This window comes from Paramisgurnus dabryanus, chromosome 13 (genome assembly GCF_030506205.2).
Source record: "Paramisgurnus dabryanus chromosome 13, PD_genome_1.1, whole genome shotgun sequence".
NCBI classification, from domain to species: domain Eukaryota; kingdom Metazoa; phylum Chordata; class Actinopteri; order Cypriniformes; family Cobitidae; genus Paramisgurnus; species Paramisgurnus dabryanus.
The window spans coordinates 24,930,280-24,942,836 of NC_133349.1; the positions used below are offsets into that span (position 1 = coordinate 24,930,280).

The 12,557-nt window shown below is 37.1% G+C and overlaps 1 protein-coding gene across 2 annotated transcripts in view; it reads left to right on the forward strand.

Annotated features, from left to right (window-relative positions):
- The window catches only part of LOC135751826 (carboxypeptidase Q-like), a 73,695-nt gene that overhangs the window by 47,473 nt on the left and 13,665 nt on the right, over positions 1 to 12,557 (forward strand). For both annotated transcript variants that reach the window (XM_065270095.1, XM_065270094.2), the window contains exon 5: positions 10,306 to 10,417. In XM_065270095.1, coding sequence (XP_065126167.1) covers positions 10,306 to 10,417 — 112 coding nt within the window. The remainder of the gene's footprint in view (positions 1 to 10,305; positions 10,418 to 12,557) is intronic.

Consider the following 12,557-nt stretch of genomic DNA (forward strand, 5'->3'; position numbering starts at 1 on the left):
TTTAAGTATAAACTAACAGGTAAATAAAAACTCTAACCTTGGCTTCAGCTAGAATGTGGTCATGGTTCAGCTCAAGAGCCATGAGCCTCCCCTCTTGGTAGCGGGGATCCTGTTTGTGAGGGGTATATCTGGTGGCCATTGCAAAGCAGACAAAGACAGAAGGACAAACACACAGCTGGACAGACAGGTACAACAAATGCAGTATATAGAGATAGGTTGCAAGAAATAGACAGAAAATGATAAAGAAAGAGAGGATGGATGGCTCTTAAAGTGCCTTTGGGTTTATAAAATAAGCAACGATAAATCTAAGTTGTAACAGGTGATTCGAATGACAGGATCTGTAGGGAGAACAGAAAATGTTTATTATGTAGTGTAAATTAGCTCTAATATAAGGCTTAAATAGTGTACCCCAATAGTGGGGATTCCTATTTTCTTTCAAATATTATAAGACAAATATTAAAACTTTAGACTATATTAAGCTCACACAATAAAGCAATGACCACGTTAAGTTAAACCTAAAGGTTGATAACTTAAACTAGGTTAACGTTAGCTTATTAATGGGACTTTAATTAGACTTCCCTTGCAAAAATTAACCATTGTTTTACTACAGTTAAGAAAGAACCATGAATTTGAAAAAAAAAAAGTTAAACCATGTTTGGTTTACTAAAACCATTTTGCAAATAATCGATACACAAACCGTAGTTACTACACTTTTACCACAAAAAACATGGTTCATTTTCGTACGGGTATGGCAATGTCAGCCTAATGCCAAAAGAAAGGCGTGAATTATAACATTTAAACAAATAGTGAACTTTAAACGAAAGCATCGTGACTCACCTGGCAGTGATTTTCGCGTAATGAGAGAATCCCTGTCACGAGTACCGAAGAAGAAATCACCCAATAGCAAAGAGGACTGGCTCAGATTCCATAGCAACGGAGGCAGAGAGGATTCTGGGAAATGCAGGCGTCCGAAACTGACTTATTTTTTTTTACAATCAAAGTAGAAACAATCAAAATTGATGGCCATAACATCGTATTGTTGAATTATCAAGCACACGTTAGTGTTCATGTGTTGAGAAAATATTGTGATCTGAAGCGGGCCCACATGTAGTTTTAGCTGGTGCCTTCACCATAGTAGATGTCGATAAGGCTCATGGGTACTGTAGTATTTACTCTTGTATTTGACACACGAAACCGATCGAAAAATCAATATTTCTCAGAAAAAACGGCAACATTTGTAAACGATGGCAGTAGAAAAACTCTGCATTCTCGTAAATTAACAATTTTGTACCGCTGACGATGGTTTACAATGGTTTACAACAATCATGCAGAATATTAAACAAATAAAAAAGGATAAACATCTCCTGATTAAATGTTGAGTAAAGTAGCGCTTAAAGTGTAATCAATTAATGACAAATAAAGTAAAACAACACAGCTCCCTGGTATATACTATTGCAATACATTAGATTAAATTCGTGCTTATAAACACGAAAAAAATTATAGGAAAAAAAACGTGATGCAGGCACGAAAAATACTTCCTATTGAAATACATTAGATTGAAAGTCGTTCTGACTAGCACGAAAGGGGAAAATCGTGTCCATGGACACGAATCAATAGATTAAATTACACGAACTGCCTTGAGACTGGGTCCTATCTTAATTAAACATACAGCAAATATACAGTCATTTTAATGTAGAGCATATAACTTAAAGAGAGAGAAAGTCGTGATACCGCTTTAGACAAGGGATTCTGCCCCACGAAAATGTAGTCACCGCACCAATGAATGTAACAGCCGCACGCTACTGCAAAACACACATTTGAACCATAAAATCAATCGCCTAAAACATACTTTGCAGCGCAGGCATGAATACCCCCATTTCGCCAAAATCCAAAGATGAGGGATTTGGATTCAAATATCGCGGACGACCCTTCTACGTTGTCATGCGACGAATTGGGGAGTACCCTCAACGTCAGCTTATGGACGTGAGGGGGAATGACCAACTGTGCGTGATCGAAAATAATAAAATATCCTACGTTAATTAAGGCATGTTTTAAACACACAGCAAATACAGCCCTGTAAATATGTCATTTTATTGTATACCAAATATATCTATATAAAAAAGAGAGAGAGAAAAGTCGTGATACACCGATTCAGACAAGGGTTTCCGCTCCACGAAAATGTTTGGTCACCGCATCAATAGTAACCGTTTATGCGCCGCACGCTTGTGCAAAATGCACATTTGCAGCATAAAATCAATCGTCTAAAACCATATTGCGCAGGCAAACCGATAAACCCATTTCGTCAAAATTCAAAGATGAGGGGTTTGCATTCAAATCTATAGGACGACCCTCTACGTTTTCAAGCGACGAATAGGGGGTACCCTCAACGTCCGCTATGGACGTGAGGGGGTCATGACCAAACGGCAGTATGTGACGAATAGGGTGTGAGACTGTGTTGTTTCTACAGTAGCCCTTAACGAACAAACTGACATTTTATCACTATGTTGTCTCAGATGATTACAGACTTTGGTGGCTACCGTAGCTTCACTATGCATTTCGAAAGTAAGGGGTGAGCTGTGGACTGAGCAGTTGGTTGCAATTCACAGTCTCAATGCTAGATGCCGCTAAAAATCTACACACTGGACCTTTAAACTTTCCTGCACAATACTTAATAACAAACATACTTTGATTGGACTTAATAAACAAAGTTAATAAACCAAGATATTTGTTTTGAAGGCTCTAATACAGTACATTTAAACAAAGATGTGTTTAGCCCATCATGTGGGACAATGCAATGCTCAATACGGCGACAACGGAAATCCCGCCTTCCAGTTAAAAGAACCAATCATTAATCGATAAAGACTCTGTACTGTCACGTGAGGCGTTTGCCAACCTGTTTGCATGCGCAGTACCTGAAACAACCATGAAAATGTTTACAATTTGAGCATAAAAAATTAAAAGTTATGGTACATTTGATGTCAGATTTAATTATTCGTCAGAAATATGTTGTTTAATTGTGATTTTACCACGTGATTTTATGGATATCTGTCTTTCTCCATCATGGTTTATAACACTTTAGTCTTGAATGACTAAAATAACTCCCTGGAGACGTTGCATATATGGCCGCCTAGTGCGACTTCCCTAAAGGGACTTTGATTCAAACTCTTTAAAGCTTTGTTCATGAACTCAGCAAAAGGAAAAAAAATATTGGAATCTTAAAACAAGTCAATCTTAATTGACAACCTTTGACATGCAGCCAATAGCCACATAAAATGTATAATTCCTACTTGCACTTAAGTGTAATAACAAGAGTACATTGCATTTACAGTGATGTACTTAAAATGAAAGTTTTCGATTGGCCTTTGGTTTCCTATTTACGCTTGCTCGTACAATCTGTGGGAAAATCCAAATTTTGGTCTGTGGTAATCGACAGCATACCACATATGCTACTTTAACAACCTAACTTGTTTTGAATCTGAAACATTCCTTAGATCTTCGACAAAGAGATTGTGAAACCGATCTGTTGTGTTTTCGTAGAATCACAGCGTGCTTCAGGATCAATTCCAAAGGATTTCATTTACTGAAAGTTTGATGGCAAAAACATTCTCAGACATTTCTTCACTGTCTGACTGTCTCTGTTCTTTTTGCCCTCTTTAGTTTTATGATCGTTTGAATTACGCCAAAAAAGTCAGCCTGTGAATGATTTACTGAGTTGGAAAGAACATACAGTCTGTTCTTTATACATTGAGTTTGGTCTGTTTGTCCTCTAATACTCGTTCTTTAAACCACGCTCTGGTTTTGACCTGTACTTATTTAGCACACACAATGATGGAGTTCCTGGAAGTGTCAGGGTTGGAGAGAGAGAGAGAGAGAGAGAGAGAGAGAGAGAGAGAGAGAGAGAGAGAGAGAGAGAGAGAGAGAGAGAGAGAGAGAGAGAGAGAGAGAGAGAGAGAGAGAGAGAGAGAGAGAGAGAGAGTTTGCATATTTGTTGATGTGGACCCTTCGAGTTTATCATTTTTTAAATGAGATGTTCATTTATTTGATGCAGTTGTTCAGTTTCGACCATATCCTGAAGCTTGGAGTCGTAGTCATACTCTTACTAATGAATTTTACTAAAAAGCAAAAAAGTCAGCATTATCTCGGTTCCCTTACCGTAAGGGTGTTTTCACATATAGTTCATTTTAAAAGAACCAAACCCAGTTCACTTAAAGTGAACCAGAAAAGGAACTAGCTGAATGTGACCTCAGTTCGTTTGTTGTTCACAATATAGTGGACTCAAAAGAGGACCCAGTTCTTTCTTTGGTCCTATACAGAACTGAAGTGATCTCAGACCCTTTCTTGTTCACATCACAACTTCATAAGAACTCAGACCCCAGCTTTCTGTGCAGCAGTTTATTTTGATACAATGTCATAACCACACGCGAAACGAACCGGGACCTCATTGATTTCACATATCAAAAAGAAATCGAACCACAAAAGAACCAGAAAGCGAACCGTACTCAGACCACCTCCAGACGTGGTCTGAGTTCGGTTAGCTTTTGGGTCCTTTTAGGGGGGTCTGAGATCACTTGGTTTGTTCACATATACACACTGAACTGCTCTGAGAGCGTTTGGAGGCCTCGAACGAACTAGATGTGAAAACACTCTAGACATTTAAAGGGGACAGAGAATGAAAAACCATTTTTACCTTGTCTTTGTTGAATAATGGTAGTCTACCCGCATTCACGAACATACAAAAAGTGCTAGACATGCTTAACATCTCAGTCTCATAGAAATTCCTCTTTTAGAAATGTCAGCCAGAAAACGGCCCAATCTGAAAAACTGATGCTTATGACATCACAGGCATCTAACTGCCCCTCCACTTTAAAATAATTGGCTACATTTTTTGAGTGGCAGCAAAGTCAGCCAATCAGTAATGGGATTTGCAAGTTAAGCCAGTAGGGGGAGCCAAATAGGTGCAAAACCACTTGTTTAAAATCCCCCACCCTAATAGAGCTAGGGATGGCTGACGCGAAACAGTCGTTCCGAAGCTTTGCGAGATCCCGAAGCGCAGATGTGTCGAAACACTGATCCGAAGCGTGATTCAAAACACCCATGTCACGTGACTATGACCAAACGAAGCCTCGAAGTGTTTCATTAAATGTTTCATCAGGTGTGGTCTGCCGAATCAGCGTTTGATTGGCACGGTCGGGAACAGACAACACAATCGCACATCTGTATAAAAGTGAAATAAACGCATATTGACCTTGTGGGTTTTTGTGAGAGGAGTTTTTCAAAGGCTGGAGAAATTATCTGTAAAAAAGAAGTAGGCTAAGTCCTTCCACACACAGCAGATATTTATATGTGACATGGTGGCTTGATATATTTTATTAATTTCTTATTGTTTATGTGGTATTTATCTCTATTCAATTTATTTATTAAATAGACCAGCTTATAGTTATTGACAATGATGAGCCTAAAAGCTCATGTAGTTGTCAAACAGATGTTAAAACAACAACAAAAAATATGTAACTTAATTGTGACGACGGTAATAACAATGCGTTTCCCGGGGTTCGATCCAAAGGGCTTTTGCATGAGAGTCTAGGACACTATCCACTCTCCCACCTGATCACTTATATCAATTACACAACATGTGGGATACAATTTGTCAGTGCTCGTCTAAAACCTTGTCAAGGCTGCTCTATGGCAATACGTGCAAATGACCACTAGGTGTCACTGTGGAGGCGGTTTCGATCCATGTTTCGAAGCCTCGACACAATTGATTCAACTGTTTCAGTGTTTCACGAAGCCTCGCTCTGCCCATCACTAAATAGAGCTATCTGAGAGAGGTTTTAAAAGGCATTACAGACCCAAACAAAAAAACACACTGTCCGTTACCTGCATTTCTCTTTCTCTCTCTCTCATTCACTTTTAAACGGTTAAATCCATAACCACTCGCCTATTTTAAGTATCAGCAGACCTCACTCTACTGTTTATAAATCTGTTATGTCATTTCTCTGTAAATACACCTAATGTCATTGAATGAAAGTAATTACAACCCCTTATAATAACCTACAGTATGCATTCCTCTCACAAAATACATTTGCATATACAGATATAAGGTAACTTTAATTTGATCAGCTCATGTTTCGATTTTCATTTACACGTCTTCTTGATGGTTCAGCATTTCAATATTACTCCCCTCAGACAGTGAGTGCTGATCCTCTCCCCATGCACTCTCTGCATTTCTGGCACTCATTCATATTTCAGTGTTTGGTAATGAATAGGCCGCTGCTTTCAAAGCTCATTAACAGGGATATGATAGTGTTTAATTATGAGCTCAGTCAGCTGTTGAATTCCACCCTGTCACATAGTTATTAGGAAGTTAACTTTAATCTGTAGTCTGTTCTCTTATTGTCAAAGTTGCTAAATGTCATGATTTTTCGGCCTATCTGCATTTTTCATGTGCTGAGATGGGTAGCATGGTTAGTGTACCTGTTTGATTTCTGTGCCTGATATTTCTACCAAACAAAAGCACCCACAGTTGTTTAGTTGTTTGTTGTGACATTACTGTCAGATCCAATATAGTCGGCACTGGATCATCTTTTATTTTCAGTCCCTGCATCCAACTGTGTCTGTTTTAAAACAAATAATGCTAGGCTAGGCTAGGCTAGGCTAGGCTTTAACTTGACATATACTCGACTCAATACTCACAAGGAAACAGCACAAAACTAACCCTTACAGACACCAAACAAAAGGACTTTAAATAGGGAGAAATTAATGAGACACAGCTGAAAAGAATCACAAGTAAGGGATCGGGTAAAAGTGACAAGACCCGGGTAATGCGTGGTCAGAATAATCCAATACAAAAGCCACGCATCTCCCACATGAAACATTGTACTGTCAGAACGCTGCCATGCTGAACTAGATCTTAATACCAAACAAGGATCTGGCAGGACACCCTTAGTACATGTATCAAATTAGGACTGGATTTACATACTTTGTTATGATGGTTACATTACAAAAATAATAATTTTGGAATACAAAGTCTCATACTGTTAACATAATACATAAAAAAAAATTTATTTACTGAATAGATTTTGATGTGAAACCCCATTTTTATCAAGTTTTGATGTTTTTATTAGTCTATTAATATATTTTGTTGTATGCCTAATTTCATTTTTCAAAAGCAAAACCCAAATAAAATAAAAATTGAAAGACTATATGGGGGACCCCTGATAATACCACCAGGGACCCCCAAAAAGCCCCTGCTCTAGATTCTTAGCAGGATTTTTCTTTGTGCATGGAAATTTTCCACATGAGTTGAATATTTTCAACTTACGTGGTAGACGCGTTTGAAGCAAAGCGCGTGTTCGCAGCAATCACATCGCCCCGCGAGAGTTTGTGTCTATTCACATTTTTGCATTGACTTTGAATGTAATATTCTCATGCCAATAGTTGAAATTGTGTCTGGTATGTACGCCACATAAGGATTTCTTTCTACTGGCCCATGGTTCAGATTTTTACTGGTCCTGCCAAGATTTTCACTGATAAGTGACAGTTTTGTCAACTGGCTCGAGGATCGCTCACGCTGGCCCCGGGCCATCTGGCTATCATTATTGTTGAGCCCTGCAGTGTATTTAAAGTGCAATACCAAAAGAAATCTGTTTTACATGTTTGTTTGCATTTTGTACTTGAAAGAAGTGTAAAAATAGATTCTGTTTGTGAGTTAGCTTTGAAGTGGGTTACAGAAATTTAGTTTTATGGTGATGTACAGTATGTGTTGATGTAAAGCTTTCAGATAGTTTTAGATGTTCTATATAAGTAATGACTTTATACTGCGAGTTGGGTGTTTATATGCACATTTAATTTGTATTAATGTTTTGTGTACAATTGAGTGTTTTCTCCAAGGATTACTTACTTCACATTGTTTATGCTTTACCACTTTATTCATAATGGTATTTAAATAAAAAATCACCCAGCTCACTCTCATATCATTCCAAACCCTTTTTGTGGAACATAAAAGAAAATCTTTTGAAGTATCTTCTTGAAGCTTTTGTTCATAAGCCAAACAACAAATAAGGAAGCATAAAATGAGATGTGAAATCAACTGAAGAGCTCTTTTTTGCATGATACGTTTGATTCTGAGCATGAAAGCAAATAAGAAGCAGAAGTTTGGGAAGGGGAATTTCAGTCCTTTTCTACACTGTAAAAAGATTCCGTAGAATTTACAGTATTACTGGCAGCTGGATGCCAGTAACTTACTGTAGATTTAAATTTATGTTAATTACCTGCAACAGGTTGTTCAAAGTTAAATGAAAATTAAACATTAGCAAGTCTGTATCTTTACAGAATAAAATTAAAATAACAGCCTCAAGCAAAGCATTCTGGGAAACAAAATCTGAAAGAAAAACCCAGAAAAAGGTTTATGAGGATTTTTGGTTCCCAGAATGCTTTGCATGAGGCTGTTATTTTATATTTTTATTCTGTAAGACAAAGACTTGTTAATGTTTAATGTTCATTTAACTTTGAACAAACTGTTGTCAGTAAATAACATTAATTTAAATTTACAGTAAGTTACTGGCATCCAGCTGCCAGTAATACTGTAATTTATACGGAATCTTTTTACAGTGTATTGTATCGCTTTATAAAACTTGACATAAAGTGCACAGGTTATGGTATGGACTTTTTTATCTTAACACCTGTGGTTACCATAAGGAACTGTGTGAAAATTCTGTACTTCAAACATCATACAGGTTCAACAAAATGATGATAAGTGTTGTTTATCAAGCAAATTTAAGGACCACAATGTCTCCTGTTTACTGATCCGACAATACTGAACTGAATACTTATCTGAACTTTAGATTTATATAGATATCTCTGTGGTTTCTGTACGTCAAGATCATGAAAGCAGCAATCTTACAAAGAATAAGATCAAAAAACCTTAGTACTCTAGTGAACATAAAAGGGCGATTGCAATAGAAAGTGGCTTGTTACAGCTAATTTTGGTTACGGTGCTGCTAGAGCACTACAATGGACATTGCTTTGAAGTTTACCACATATGACTGTTATCTATTACAGATGCTTGACATAAATGAATAGTACAATGTAAAATAATTTGTTGGTTCAACTTAAAGTAATTTATCTGGTTGCCTACACTCTATAAATTGCCGGGTTATTATTAATTTTTTACCCATAATTGGAAAATATTGGACAGAATACATGCTGGATTAAAAATGACCCAATGTTGGGTTGTTTTTATGCAAACATGGGGTATAATAACCCAGCAGTTATATATTAGCAGTTATATTATACCATGGGGTATAATAACCCAGCAATATATATATTTAAGTTGAATTAACTCAACATTTTAAGGCAACCAAATAACTTACTTTTTAAGTTGAACAAACTTTTCTTTTTTACAGTCACAGTGTTGACTTAACATGAACATGATATTGAGAAAATCGTGTTTGAATTGGTATTCAAAAAAAACATTTTAGGCAATGGGTGTAACTGAGCTTGTAGCTGATTGGCTGATGTCCAGACGTTATTTGTACATTTGCCGACAGGATGCTGTGGGCAGATAGTTGACAAAGCATCTGGAAACCCTCACATATCCAAAGCGACTCTGGAAAATCTTGCTGTTTAATGCCATAAAAGCCAAGCTTGTTGTGCAGTCTGTAGGGGATATCGTGTACGCTGCTGTCTGACAGCAGATAAACACAACGGCAATATTTGTAGGCATTGTTCTTTATGTTTATGCAGCTCTGCTTAAAGTGAATGCAAAGTGGAGAAAGATGCTCTCAGTGGGGTGCAGGAAGATATTTTTAGCCAGCGTTAGGACGATGGAAGGTGAGAGGAGGATGTTCAGAGTTTAAATCTAATCTACAACTCTGACCCGTGTCGGACAACATCCATTTGCAATGACAGCCAAAACCTGATGAAGTTCGCCAGGAGGTCTTTTTTAAGGAACAATGTAAACCATTATTTGAAATGAAAAATCAATTGTGTAACAGTAATGCTGAAATGTGTGTGGAAATGTGTGCATATACATTTGAAGAGCTCAGATGCAAATACCTCTAAGTGCGTCTGACTTGGTTTCTTACAAATTAGTATTTTTTATCTTTATGGCATCTGACTGCCAATAAAGCGGTATTTCTGAATGGCTTGAGGTGGGGTTAAGTGGAGATGAAGCAAAAGTATTTGATAAAAACATATATACAGTATGCTGAGAGCATTCAGTTAGTATCAATATCTAATTTTTGAAAGAAATGCCGTTTCTTAGTGTTTATATTAGTATTCACTTTTCTGCATTGTGTCCTCTAGGTGGTGTTGATCAGTGGACACCTGGACAGCTGGGATGTGGGGCAGGGGGCTATGGATGATGGAGGTGGGGCCATCATTTCGTGGGAGGCACTTTCTCTGATCAGAGACTTAGGTGAGATCCTTATACAGCAGCATACACTGTACTATTGATAGTTTCATGTGTCGTCGTCAGGCACTAAGAGGAACCCTCTGGCGGGAAAGAGAGCACTATCTGCCATTGACGGCAGGTTAAGAAGTGAGTGATTATTTTAGTTTAGCCTAAACACTGAATAGTTGTTGTGCAATAACATGCATTAACCAACTAGAGAAAATCCTGGAACCCAAAAAAGAGGAATTTTGTGACAAACCTATGTGCCTCTGTCCCCAGTGAAGGTTAGCCAATGGCAGCCATCAATATATACACTCGCATTAACAGTGACCACTTCATCAAAGGTAACCTCACATTAACACTGGATATATTCATCATTGCATCATTCATCAGCCATAAATCATTATCGACATTGTTTTCTTAGCTGGATTGTGGTTGTGTACTAAAAAACCAAGTACAGTAATTAGTTACTGCTAAAGTTGGCCAAAGAGTTGGCATGTGAAAATGCAAAAGTGATATGAAAGAGTGAAAATTATATTTCCCTTCTTCACGCCATTTCAGCATCTACGGCAGGGGTGGGGAACTCTGGTCCTGGAGGGCCACTGTGCCGCCCGAAAATTATATTTGATATAATTTGTAGTACTTATAGTAATAAACTTGTGCTTAGACTGAAGTTTTATGTTTTTTATTAACATGATTTAATATATTATAATACAATACAATATGATAATATAGGGGAGAGCGGGACAACCTAACGCTTTTTGGTTTTGGCTCAATCATTGAAAAAATATTTGAGTTTGATTAATTATATTTTTACACAAGCAACACACACATCTCTGCTAACAATGAACATTTGAAGTTTGTTTCTAGTACTTAACATTCTTGGACAATTACACCGAACGTGACAGAAGTGCAAACGTTACATTTTACCCCATAGGTGGGGTTCATTGTAACAGGCAGGGGGTTAGTTGTAACACTTGCTAAGAATTAAATTTGCTGGCAAATATTTCAATACTATTTTGTATATATACTTGAAGTGGATATTGTTTATATATCTGTCTATAATAGAGAGGTATCCACACTGTATTCATTCATCCAGTCCTTTTATAACAATACAAATGTCTAAATATGTTAGAAAAAGCAGCACAATTATGACAAAACATTTTTTATATGTGACCCAGTCTGTAATAACCATACTACAGTTTCAAAATCTAATTCTGAGATAATGAGCATCAAAGTCTGATTTTAGTCATTCATTTCATTATTATTTCAATCTTTGATGTTCCCTTATTCAGTCAATATTAAAGATATGAACAAAAATAAATTTGACACACGATTTTAGACAAGACAGGCACATTTATTTTGTTGGCAGCCAGCAATCATTTGTGTGTAGACTATTTAAAACAATGACAAGAATTATGCTAACATTAGCGGTTTTCATATTGTAAGTGCTGAGGGGTTACAGTGTTACAATGAACCCCGCTGGTTCAAAATATTTTCAAGCCCACCAAAAAAGTTGCTAAGAGCTGCAGACATATTTCAAAACGATCAACCTTGTGCAACAATGTAAACAGTTCGTGTTTCAAATAACCCCAAGTTAGTTTTTGCCCTGCGCACCTCTAATATTAATATAATCCTGATGGCAGTATAAGGCGAGACATTTTTCACGAAATATAAACATATATAAACATAGTCAAAGTGAAGGTCTGCCATTAATCTCACATTTTTTATTCACTATTAAATATGCAATCGTGTGCTGTGTATAATCGTTACTGGCCAAAACTTATAGTTTTTGTTTAAATTTCCTTCTGTGAAGAGGTTATTTAAATAATCGTTGCTTAAAACAGATGGAAAATTGACCTGCTTGTGCTGCCTCTCTATGGAGAGTCCAATGTAAACTGTTGCTTTCTTGCCTGCCAACCCCCTTGGTGGGTCACATGACTGAAAACTATCAATAGTCAGTAATATCTTCAAATGACCTACAGTACACATGTGTGTGTGTGCGTGTTCTGGTGTGAGTTAGGTTTCAGTGTTAGGTTAGGAAGATGGGGTAGAATATATATCATAAAACGAGTCTAGTATCACCCTGAAGGTATTTTCCATCTTAACAATAACTTATAATAAAGCTTCTTACCAAGTAAATAAATACAAGGATATTAAATAT